Consider the following 13,447-nt stretch of genomic DNA (forward strand, 5'->3'; position numbering starts at 1 on the left):
TTGGAGTGAAGTGGATCAGTTGGATTATGAAATGTGTCACAACAGTGTCCTACTCGATTCTTGTTAACGGAAGTCCAGCTGGTTTTTTTAGGGGTTCGAGAGGGTTGAGACAAGGGGATCCGTTATCTCCATTTTTGTTCCTTATAGTAGCAGAAGCCCTGGGTAGATTGTTTCGAAAAGCGGTAGAGTTAGGTAAGCTTTCGGGGTTTAGGGTGAATGATGGTCCGTTGATCTCTCACTTACAATTTGCGGATGATACATTGATTTTCTTGGAACATTCGAGGGATCAAGTGAGGGTTCTACGGGTTTTATTATGTTGTTTTGAGGCTATTTCAGGATTACATATTAATCTGCAGAAAAGTAAGCTGTTTGGAGTAGGTGATATGAATGACATACATCTGATGGCCGCAACTTTGGGCTGTGGATATGACACTTTACCCACGACTTGGGATTATCGTTAGGAGCACCCTACAATAGTGTCAAAATTTGGGAAGGGGTGATTGAGAGATTGAGCATGTGGAAAGCCAAATATCTTTCTAAAGGAGGGAAAGTTACTTTGATTAAAAGTACATTGACGAGTATCCCAGTTTACTTTCTCTCCCTATTCACGCTTCCTAGGTCTGTTGAAAATAGGTTGGAAAGGCTTATGAGAAATTTTCTGTGGAATAATAAGAATGGTAAGAGGAAGTACCACTTGGTTAAATGGAAGGTTATCTGCACACCCAGGAAGAACGGAGGTCTAGGGATTAGGGGTCTAAGATTAGCCAATAGAACGCTTTTAGGAAAATGGTTGTGGAGGTTCGGTGAGGAAAGGGATAGTCTATGGAGGAGGGTTATAGTGGCTAAGTATGGGGAAAAGAGACTAGATTGGTACAGTGGTGAGGCTAAAGGTTCGTATGGGTGTAGTGTTTGGAAGGGGATTCTAAAAGTGAGTGAGGATTTTGAGAGAGGGATTAGATTCAAAGTGGGCACGGGGGACAAAATCAGATTCTGGGAGGATAGTTGGTGCGGTACATTGTCTCTGGCAGCTCAATTTCCGTTCTTGTATGCCTGTTCTTTGAAAAAGAACTGCTCGATCCAGTAGTGTGTGATTCGCAACGAGTCCAGCTCTACCTGGGATCTGGGGTTCAGGAGAAACTTCAACAATTGGGAGCTAACTGAGGTGATATCTTTCCTTGATCTCTTGCATTCGTTTCATCTCAAAGACAGCGAACAGGACAGGTGGGAATGGATGAGGGCTAAGGACCTTAGATTCTCTGTCAAATCCTTTCATAGGTCACTCATCCCTTTGGTCGAGCGATCTTTCACGAGGTCCTTCAGTTGGTCCAAATCAATTCCCTCTAAAATCTGCTTTTTTGTTTGGTTGGCCTCCCTTGGGAGGATTCTTACAATGGATAACTTGATCACTCGGGGTTGGATCACTCCAAATTGTTGTCCCCTTTGTTTGAGGGATGGGGAATCTGTTGATCATATATTAATTCACTGCTCTTACTCTTATACTATTTGGTCTTTTTTCTTGGATCTATTTCGAATTAATTGGGTCTTTCCTCGTAAGTTCTCCTCGTTGTTAGAAGAATGGGACAGTAAGGCCTTTCCCACTAGAAAAAGATTCCTTTGGGTGATGCTTCCCTCGGCTATTGCTTGGGGGGTTTGGACCGAGAGAAATAACAAGGTGTTCAACAGCAGGAGTAGAAGCTCTCACGACGGTTTCCTGGAGATCTTGGGCTTGATGTACATTTGGTCAAAACAAAACATAGACTTTGTGAGAATCACTTTTGACGACTTTGTCTTTAGATGGAACTCTTTATGTGATCTTTGACTCTTGAATTTTCTTTTCTATGCTTTTTAGAGGCCATCTCAGCCTCCTTGTATCTTGTTATCCCTCTTTTATCAATATATTACACTTATCAAAAAAAAAAAAAAATCTATCTATAGTTCTTCTTTCCACCCTTCCTATCATAAACTTCCAAAAATCTCTTTAACTAAAAGAGAATTTTTTTGAAGAAGCTTCTACCATTTCATGGCAATAATCAAAATGTATTTAGAAGAAAAAAACTACAATAATCCCAACTACATGGTGATAATCAAATATGTATTTAGAAGTAAAAAATATAATATTCTGCATTTAAAACCTTAACCATACCTTCAGAACTTTAATAGAAATGATGCCAAATATACTAACTTCAATTTTAGAGCAAATTATACCTGCTATTTAGATCTTTTATAGGTCCAAGATTGAAATTCGAAGAGTGCTCCTATTTGATTATTTGTAGATGACTTTATTTCCTTCAACCTTGACCTTGCAATTCCCTGCCAAAGAAGAGATACACGAATGAGATGAGTTCATAGTAAAGGAAAGGAAAAACGATGGAATTTGTTTTCCACTATTTGGATGTTTGTGGGGGATAAAACCCTATTTTAGCTATTAGTTAATTTTCAAACCAATAGACGAATTGCAATTAAGTGAATGGCATTTGGAAAAAAACATTCAAGTACTTCAAAAACTAGTAGAAGCACGTCTAAAGGAAACCACTTAAGTGCTTCATTTACTTGCTGCAATAATTGAAAGGGGAAAAAAAGGAGGAGGAGGGGGGGGGGGGGGGGGGGGGAAGAGGAAAAAAAAGAGTCATGGGAGATTCACCTATAGAATGCACAATTTTGAAGTAAGAATAAACTAAAGCATAATATTTCAAATAAAGAAAATCATAGTTCAATCAGGGAAAAAATTAAAATGTTCAATTGTTTGCCAAATAATTGTAAGAGAGACATAAACCCCTTTGAAATTTCATAAATAAAAAACCAAAAACCCCCTTAAAATTTTGATAGAAACCCCTTTCATAGAAACAAAAACCCATTTGAATAACCCTAAACCCATCATCTTCAAACCTCCTTAAATCCCTTTGGGGAAGAAATCCAAAAAATTATTTGCATAATAATTAAGCTTGAAGATAAGCTTTTTAAGGAAGGTTGAGAATTAGTGTTACCCAGAGTTAAGGTTAGCTAAAAAACCCTCTAGATCAAGCTTGGCGATAGGCATTTTAAAGAAGAAACCATAATTAAGCTTGACCAACCTTCACCAAGTTAGTGTAAGAGGTAACCTGAATTTGAAACTCTGACAATCTGTAGAAAAATGCCAAAATAGCTAAGCAAGTGTGAAGACAAATCTATATTCTACTGAAGCAGAGGTTTGGTATGAAATATAGAGAGAGAGACTCACTAGAGGTTCCAAAATTGTGTATTCAACTACAGTAGAGGTTGAAGGCAAAGTGTGTATGTTTGTGAGAGAGAAAGAGAGAGAGAGAGAAAGAGGATAATGAAATTAGAGGGTGAGTGTGGGCGGGAGAGTGAAATGGATTTGTTTCCCACAACACTGTAGTTGATTGGATGTTTGTGTCACACAAATGTTCCAACTTAGTTGTGTTTTATTATATAGATATTAAATTATATATAATATAATAATATAATAAATTATAAATTATATAATAAATTATGTAACTTATGTGATAAATATAATCTAAAGTATATAAAGTAAATATATATTAAATTATAATATAAAGTATAAATTATGTATTATTATATATAATAATATAATCAATTATATTAATAGAATTTCTACATGTTATATATATATAGGGGAGGTTCAAGGGACATATGTAAAAACAATGGTTTTTCAAAATATGGCTTAGAGGTTTTGGATTGAGCTGATTTTTTGCGAGGATGGGGTCACTAGGATGAGAAGATCATCCTCACAAAAAATCAGCTCAATCTGAAACTTCTAAATCCATCAAAAGTGATTTACAAATTATTAATAAAAATTGGCAAAATATCGACGGTCCACATTCTAAATCACTTTTAATGGGGTTAGAAGTTTCAGATTGGACTGATTTTTTTTTCGGATGATCTTCCCATCATAGAGATCATCCTCACAAAAAATCAGCTCAATCCAAAACTTCTAATCCATATTTTGAAAATTTATTAATGTTACATTGTTTCTACATATGTTTTTTCATATGGCCCTTGATCCTGACCCATATATATCTATATATATATATATATATATATATATATAATATATATATATATTAAATTATGTAATAAATTATAAATTATGTTTTCCAAAGAAAATGATATGTGATTTTGTGCACATGCCATGTCAACAGTGTCATCACCGCGTAAGTCTTAGTGCGTCAGTTTATCGCAACTCTAAAAAATTTCTAAAACTTTGAAATTTAGAGCGGGTATTTTTGTCAACTTGAAATCTGGCAGTTGGACCGCTTGTTTATTACTTTTTTGATAAAATCTTAATTTTTTTTAATAATTAAAAAATAATATATATTTTTTATACTAATTATCCCTAAATTCTATCATTTATACAACTATCTTTTTTTATCTTATATTCTATTAAACATAGAAAAGACTTTCTCAGATTCCTAGTGTGATGTTACATTCTTATACATCCCATACTACATAAGAAATCAGACATCGCGACGATTATCCTTATACAACTATCTTTATATCCCATACTACATAAGAAATCAGACATCACGACGATTATCCTAGAATAACATGTCCTTTCGGAAGTGAAAATAATTTATTTTTTGTAGGTGTTCTAATTCCTTTAATTGATCTCTAAAATAAAATAAATATAATTATTATTATTTTTTTCAGAACATAAATCAAATTGAAAAGTAACACCCAGTATGAATAATGAATACCCAGTCTTCCTGTGGTATATAGCTTCTTGAGACAACGTCCATCCCCGCAATCACACAAGGTAAAACTGTATCAAATTGTAAAACCTAGTAATCATGCTAGCTAAAACCATATACATCACACAAGCTATAATTAGTTAAAAAAATCACACCTCGTGATCACACGAGCTATATCTTATGTAGATGGCTATTCATACACCATACACCATACACATCAACAAATTGAGAACAAAGTTCTCAGTACAATAATACAAGCAATTACACCTCCAATGTGACTTTGAAACAACCAACCAAAATCTCTTTTGAAAATCATTTTGCCTATCAGTCAAAAACTTAAAATTTTTATTTAAGAAATTAATAAGAAAAGTCTTGAAATCACATTGAATTTTTTTGGGCACTAAATATCCAGTTTTTCATCAAACAATTTTTCTGTATGATTAGTCGAAATCATAGAAAAACCTATTTTAGTTTTCAATATTTTTCATCTAAAATTTGTCCAAAAATCTATCTTTTCGACAATAATATTTATATTTCTAAACTAAATGGTTAATCAAAATATGTTTCTAACTAATCATAAACTATGCTTGATTAGCTTAGAACCATGCTATATTAACATAAGTAAACATCAATATATCATAATTATATTCTAAAATGTATGAATTTTGCAAAATTCATGTATTGAACATAAACATCGAAATAATTCATTTACGTTGAATTGAAAGCATTTTTAAAATGAAGCTACGGGCGGCTACAATTAAGAAATTGAAAGTTCCCTACCTCTTTGGATTTGATTCTTGGCCTCTAAATTTGATGTTCTGAATCTTTTCTTTAATAGCCCGACTTTTAGTCCACTTCCTAAAGAGATCAAAACTTCAAATCAGGACAAACAAGTTTTAAATTCAGCTCCTTTGGGATGAGTTTTCTTTTAAATGAACATCAATTAACTCTTCATATATTTATATATTTTCTTTTAAAATATATTTTTAAGCCAATTAACCTAAACCATCAAATCAGGTTCACGCCAAATTATGTTTCTCGGCTCTTCTAAACCTAATGACAAGATCTAATTGACTCAAACATTCTCCTACCACAACTTTGAGGAATAAACAACCAATTTCATTAAATTTATTCCTTGAAACATGTAATGAATTTTTAGGATGTTACATTATTTCTTTTCCACCTCTGGGACTACCTGGGTTCTTCATAGATCATTTGTACATCTCTTACCAGTTGGCACACTAATACTTTTATTTCCACAATAAGGCACATCTGAATCTACGTACTTTTTGCTGTCCAAGCTGGATATTGTGTGTAATGGTTATTCTTTGAGGATTTTGATTTTAAGTGGGATCTTAAGTTAATGGGGCTGTATAATTCTCTTTTCAATTCTTTTAATCTTGTTCTTTTTGTTGTCTCCTGAGACAACAGAAAGATCCGCTGCCAAGAGGTTCACTGTGAATTTTGTGTTTCCAATTGGATGAGAAACTGCCTTTGAATTTGTTACATTACCACCGGCCTTCTTGAAGTACTTTTTTTTAGATGTTTTATTGACCTTAAATGAACTGCACGCTTGACTAACATTTGACACTATGGATTCTGTTTCTTCAAATCTTGTGGAAGTTATCGTCTGAGTGTTTTGGTTTTTCTCTGAATGGTCAGGTACTGCAAGAACACCGTGATGAAGTCTGGTTTTTGCAATTTTCGCATAACGGAAAATACTTAGCTTCTTCATCCAGTGATCGTTCTGCAATTATATGGGAGGTGACCTTTTTATTTTCAAATTTTGATTGGAAATTGTTCTGTCCTATATCTTATATGTCTGTCCGTTTCTCTCTCTGGCTGCCTCTTTTTCCTAAGTAGGCAATCTTTTTTTAAAAATGGAACTGTTATATTTTTTATTCTGTTTCCTGTTGGTCTTTTTTTTTTTTTTTTTTTTTTTTCTGGTTGGGGTTAACTGCACTTCAATTCCTAGGGTTGCATCAAAGTGCATGTATGCCTGTATACTTCACAATTTGATTCTTTATGCTGTTCTGCTTATGCTTGGCTAGTTCTACTTGAAATTTTTGTTTCATGATTTAGTAATATTTTGCATTTATATATTAGGTCAAAGATTATTGAGAAAAGGGAAATGGCAAAGTGTGGGATAATTCCACATTAAAATGGATCACATGTTTTCCTTCCATCATCGTAGTCAAAATATTTGGGTTCAGCTACACAATTCTTGTTCCATTATACCGTATATTTATAATCAGATCTTCTATTTTTTTTCCCTTTATGTTGAGTTTTCTTCTATAGAAGCGGTATTGAAGAAAGTGATCCTAACAGGAGATCAAGATAAGGAATTGTTCAAATAAAAGGAAGAACAATATATGGTAAGGCTTCTATGCTACAAGAGCTGGAAATAGAGTACAAATTGAACAACTTCTGCATGGGATCATTTTTACTCTCTTCTTGTCCCATTGAGCTTTGAAGGCCAAGAAAAAATAATAAGAGAGACAAATGACCATCAGCTTGCACTTAATCCACGACTAAGGTTTTCCTATATTAAAAATAAAAAATAAAAAATAAAAAATAAAACAAAAAGAAGAAGAAGAAGAAGAAGAAAACAATGGCATTGTCCTGTAGGAATTTTTGGCCATATCGATAAGTATGGACATCAACACGTGTTACAAATCCTGCATGTATGGCAATGCCACCATTTATTTCAACGAATGTTCTTATAAGTTATTTTAATGATTTTTTTCCATTAGAATAGATTCCAAAGTGCACTGATGTTTTTCTCCTCTGTATGCTATTTTGTTAATTTATTAAACACAAGTATTTTTTTTAAGGTTTTCCCCCCTAAGCCAATGAAAAAATTAGTATTTTTGTTAAAAAGTAAAACTATCATAACATTTATTTAGAATTGTTTTGCATATTTTAGTCAAAAGAAAGTCATTGTAGTTTGATGCTCAGCAAAGATGTTATAAGTTCCCTTTTTTTTTCAATATGTGTCGGTAGGGAAGTTGTGTGGGTGTTTCACGAGAAACATTGACTAACCATCTCATCAAGTATAGTTACTAGTTTGAGCGCCTTTACTATTTTCCTACATTAGCCTAAGCAGTGTTGTAAAAGTAGCTTCTAGATGGTTGCCTAGAACATCAAAGCACTTAGGAGCTACCCATTATTGGAGAGATAGCTTTCTTTTTGGGAAGGAATATACTTTAAACTCACGAGTGTTGGGATTACGTTTTAAAGAATAATGGGAATAATAACAGGCATGACCAAGCAGATCTCTTGGCTCAAAAATTCGAAGTGTTACAAACCTTCTAATTTCTGTATCATTTGTTTGATAGCGCACAACCATCAAGAATAATGCAATTGATGATATAGGATTTTTTGATCAGGTTGAGATTTGGGTAAAAAGATCTAGGTCCGCGTCAGGTGAATGCATATGCATGTAAGGAGTGATTCCATAATATGATTAGTTCTATGCTTATATAATATCCATTAAATGAGTCGTTTGAGACGATGTTAGGCTTGTTGTTTTTCTGGTGTAAGGTCTTCAGGTATTTCAAAGGGATCTTCTTTGAAGATTTTCTGGTTAGGTGGGATCAGATTTGTTGTATTTCATCGTCCTAGTGTGGTTGGTGTGTCTGTACAATTTCTTTTAGCTGTCATCTCGACTGCTTTCATGAATTGATTTTACTTACCCAAAAAAAAGAGAGAATAACCCATATATTTTCTCCAAAAAATATTTTCTATTCCCTTTATTCTAGAGAGCTGCTATTGGCACCCCAACTTTTACTTTTTATACACCAATTAAACTAAAAAAAATAGTTAAATCAATGGTTGAGAATAAGTAAAAGTTGGGGTGCCAAAAGAAACCTTTTTTTTTTTTTTTTTTTTTTTTTTTTTTCTGTCTAGATTTCTATTTGCTAGATTTAGGATGTAATTTGGGCCTATTCCTAACTATAAGCAATTGTTGAAGTTGTTTGAATGTGTTATAACTTGGACCTAACTTTTGTAATGTTTGAATGGTGTGTTTTTAATCTTTAATTACGGGGTGATGAATAATTTAATAAATTGTGGTGTAATAAGTAAAAACTGGGGTGCCAATAGCAGCTCTCTTACTCTAAGAAATGTAATATTTTAGGTGGACGAGGATGGTGCGGTGTCCTCCAAGCACAAACTAATTGGACACCAGAAACCCGTGTTGACTCTTTCATGGAGCCCCGATAGTAGCCAACTCCTCACATGTGGACTGGAGGAGGCCATCAGACGTTGGGACGTCATCTCTGGTAAATGCTTGCATGTTTATGAAAAAATTGGTCTTGGAATGATATCATGCGGATGGTTTCCTGATGGGAAACGGATATGCTCGGGTGTAACCGACAAGAGCATCTGCACATGGGATTTGGATGGGAAAGAGTTGGAATGTTGGAAAGGTCAGCGAACCCTTAAGATCTCGGACATGGGCATAACAAATGATGGAAAGCAGATTATAAGTATGTGCAAGGAAACTGTAATATCACTACTTGACAGGGAAGCTAAAGTCGAGAGACTGATTGAGGAGCAACAAATAATAACTTCGTTCTCATTATCAAGGGATAGTAAGTTCTTGTTGGTTAATCTCTTAAACCAAGAGATTCATTTGTGGGGCATTAATGGTGAGCTCAAGCTTGTTGCGAAGTACAAAGGTCACAAGCGCAGCCGATTTGTCATTAGGTCTTGTTTTGGCGGATTCAAACATTCTTTTATTGCTAGCGGAAGTGAGGACTCACTGGTATGGATTTTATTTCTTTTTCATTGTTAATTTGATATAAAATTTAAGGTATGGGAAACATGCTCAATGATCTAGTTTTACAAATAAAATAAATTTTTTGTAATTTATATTGAATGAGATATATTCTATTGCCACACCAACTGTTGCTAACGCTACCCCAATTCAAATGTGAATCACCAAAGAATTAGCACACATCTTGGTGTGGCATTAGCAAAAGTTGGCGTGGCAATAGAAGCTTTCTTAGTGAATATACGATACATTTTTAAAGGAGAAACCCAAAAATTAGGATCTCTCGTTAGAAACAAGCACTCAATTGAAAAGAAAATCTTCAAAAACTATGTCTTTAAACTCGTTGACTTGCTTGTTCCAAGAAAACATGATACCAAGAATACTGATGGTAACCTTGAAATCATCATGCCCCTTCCCCACAAAGTTATTACTATTTCTCTCATTCCATAAGGACCAACAAATAGAAAAAGGAGTTAGAGACCAAAGGATTCTTTCCTGCGAGAGAAGTCTTTGAATTGTACCTATTTGAATATAAATTTAGTTCTATAAAAAGCATGCTTGGTACAGAAAATATTCTATTAGTACAGATAGATAGAACTATTTGATCTGGTCATATTCACCTAAATCGATTTTTTAGGTAAATCTGATTTATTTTTATTTTTATGGGTGGTATGAATTTCATCAACCATCACCCGGTGTACTAGATATTGACCTTAATTAAACAGTGTTCTGGGATATAGACTACACAATTATCCAAGTCAGTTCATTTTTTTGTAGCATTGTAAATTCCCCTCTTTCACCTTCTTACACCTATCAAAAAAGATGTAGCGTTAACAAAAAATTATTTTGATTGCTAGTCCAAAAAAATGTATGGTACCCAAATGAAGGCCATTAATTAATGTTCAAGATCATTTGATCGGTGCTGATTATTATATATTTATTTTGATCAATACATACATACATATATACACTAGAGTTCACTCGTGCCTTAGGGGTTAAGGGGTGTAAGTGGAAAAAAATAAAGTTTGAGGGGTATTATTAAAAATTTGAGGTTACCGGGGCAAGGATAAAATAATAAAGTGGGTTAAAAAGGAAATATAGCAAAGTTAAAGGGCAGTAGATCAAGGAAATAATGTGTGCCCCATAAAAATTGTAGTTAGATGGGATATTTGTCCCCAACAAAACTGTAGCAAATGGGACATTTATACCCCCATAAAATTGTAGCAAGTGGGCTCTATAGATATGTTTTATTATATAGATAGTTAGGTCCAAGAGCCAATAACATAGCCAACGTGTTTTGTCCTACATGGGTTAGAAGTTTCGGAATAGGCTGATTTTTTGTGAGGATGATCTCCTCAACGGTAAAAATGACGGTCCACAATTCTTCAACTTGTAAACAGGGGTTAGAAGTTTCGGAATGGGCTGAATTTCTGAAACTTCTAGCCCATATGGGCTATATTATTGGCTCTTGAACCCTATCCATATGTATATATACTTATGGGAATGCTAACATCTAAGACCACCACATTTTTTTCCAATTATACCCCTACCCATTGTCTTTTAGTGAAAAAGACAAAGAGTATGTTAGTCTTTTACATAATAAATACATTTATTATATTGGCATTGATTGCTAAAGCATTTAAAATGTCCTTAGCATTTATTTTGTAAAATACAAGTATTTATTAAATTAAAAACTAACATACCCTTATATTTTTCAATAAAAGACAAAATGGGCAAGGGTATTATTGAAAAAAGAATGTGGTAGATAATGCGAACGTCCCCACAAGGTCGGGGAATGGCTGATTTTTGGTGAGGATGATCATCCTCACAAAAAAACAGCCCATTCCGAAATTTCTAACCCATATAGGAGAAATTTTGGGTCCCAACGTTGGCTCTATAATGTTGGCTGCTGAACGGGACCCTATATATATGGCCCCCGTTCGGCGGACAACGCTTTTCTTATATGGGTTAGAAGTTTCGGAATGGGCTGATTTTTTATGAGGATGATCTCTACTATGGTGACGAGATCATCCTCACGAAAAACAGCCCAAATCTGAAACTTCTAACCCCATCAAAAGTGGTTTAGAATTGTGAACCATCCTTTTTTTTACCGTTAATTTGTAAATAACTTTTTATGGGGTTAGAAGTTTCAGATTGAGCTATTTGTTTTTTGTGAGGATGATTTCCTCACCATAGAGATCATCTTCACAAAAAATCAACCCAATCCAAAACTTTTAAGCTATATAGGACAAATTGTCTCCCAACATTGTCTCCCTAACATTGTCTAACGAACGCTACCTATGTATATACATTATTTTACTTTGTCATCCTCTGCGTTTTTAGTTAATTCTAATGTTAATCGATGTTGTAGCCAATTGTTTTGTATTTTCTGTTTTCATTTCTGAATATTTTTAGGTAGATTGATCATTTGATAAAAAGGGCATTTGTGATCTTTTGCAGGTTTATATATGGCATAGAGGTACTGGGGAGGTCCTAGAGGCATTGTCTGGGCATTCCGGAGCTGTAAACTGTGTGAATTGGAACCCAGCCAACCCCCATATGTTGGCATCATCCAGTGATGATCGTACGATTCGTATTTGGGGTTTAAATCGGGCCAACTGGAAGCGCAAGGACACTAACAGTAATGGCAAAATCCACCATTGCAACGGGGCAACTTAAAGATCAGAGCCAAAACAGGGGGAAGTTCAGATCCATTCAAGTCCATTAGGCTTTATGTACATTCTTCCCCCTTTATTGTTTCCTTTTTCTTTTTTCTGTAGGCATTCCTAGCAAACATGCATGTAAATTGTGCGGTCACTTCCTGCCAATAAACATCTACTGATGACCATTTCTTTTCGTTAATATTCTTTCTTTCAATTTACATTCGAGTTGAGGTGAGATGAAATCTTGAATCAAATCTTGAAGAGCATCTAATGGTCTGGATCTCAAGGGGTAAGCCGTCCTCATTTACATTGGCATCATTTGTAGTTCGTTAAAAACTAGAGATTTTCATCCTTCACCTTGATCAGAACTTGATGGATGTATTATGAGCTCAGTGAAATGAGGGGGAAGGCTCCTTTTTCCCTTGCGAATAATTGCTGCAAATTGATGTTAGAAGATTGATTACTGAGTGAAACTGGTGTTCTTGGATTCTCTCTACTAAAATCCCTTGGGAGTGCAATGGCTCAAAACACTAGATTTAATTGTCAACTCCAATGATTAGTTAGGGGAGCCAAATACTTTCCTAGATCTCAAGATTTCAAAATCTCCGTAGTCCAGCACGAGAGGCCTCGATTGCTTATATGGATCGATTCTTACAAGCTATGACCCAACATAACATTGTGGCCTTGCCGAATGAACTCATTTCTAGCTGTAGGTTGATAGGAAATCACGTTATAGAAGGTGTACAGGTTAAATTTTTTCCAGTTAATTTTTGTACTCAACTGTGTTGCCATTAGTTATTCACTTTAGTCTCAGTCTTACATACACACAATAGTAAATGCTTCAGTCCTTTCTTTTATTTCTGCATAGTTTCTGGGATTACAAGCTCACACCCATTGTGTTCCTATCATAATGAAGACCGTTTCTGTGTATGGTCCAACAATCTACAATAACTATCCCATTGTCATCAAATGACACATGTATAATATAAACAATAATGACTTGCATCAGCTTACAGGTGTTCTCACGAAAGGGTAGAACACATAGTTTAACCATCATTGTCTTCATCTCACACAGACATCTGTCCTTCTTGGGGTAACTTCCTTAACCTCTTGCTAGGTGTCACCATCTTATATGATCTCTGAATAATCATTCCGAAGAATCTCATGATGTCACCTGTCACATAACCATTTCTCCACATGTGTGCACCACATATGTTATGTGCAAGGGACATACTACCAACTGTTTGGGCAACCCACATAACCAATCAAATTACTATTACTGTAATAATTGCCCATGA

At 34.6% G+C, this 13,447-nt stretch overlaps 1 protein-coding gene across 1 annotated transcript in view; it reads left to right on the forward strand.

Annotated features, from left to right (window-relative positions):
• Positions 1 to 12,391, forward strand: part of LOC147388069 (WD repeat-containing protein 26 homolog) — a 39,463-nt gene extending 27,072 nt beyond the window's left edge. Inside the window, exons 3-5 of the mRNA XM_086421084.1 lie at positions 6,372 to 6,473; positions 8,848 to 9,477; positions 11,947 to 12,391. Coding sequence (XP_086277210.1) covers positions 6,372 to 6,473; positions 8,848 to 9,477; positions 11,947 to 12,165 — 951 coding nt within the window. The 3' untranslated portion in view covers positions 12,166 to 12,391. The remainder of the gene's footprint in view (positions 1 to 6,371; positions 6,474 to 8,847; positions 9,478 to 11,946) is intronic.
• The last annotated feature ends 1,056 nt before the right edge of the window (positions 12,392 to 13,447 follow it).

This window comes from Akebia trifoliata, chromosome 13 (assembly GCF_017979445.1).
Source record: "Akebia trifoliata isolate Shusen 1 chromosome 13, ASM1797944v1, whole genome shotgun sequence".
In the NCBI taxonomy this organism is placed as follows: domain Eukaryota; kingdom Viridiplantae; phylum Streptophyta; class Magnoliopsida; order Ranunculales; family Lardizabalaceae; genus Akebia; species Akebia trifoliata.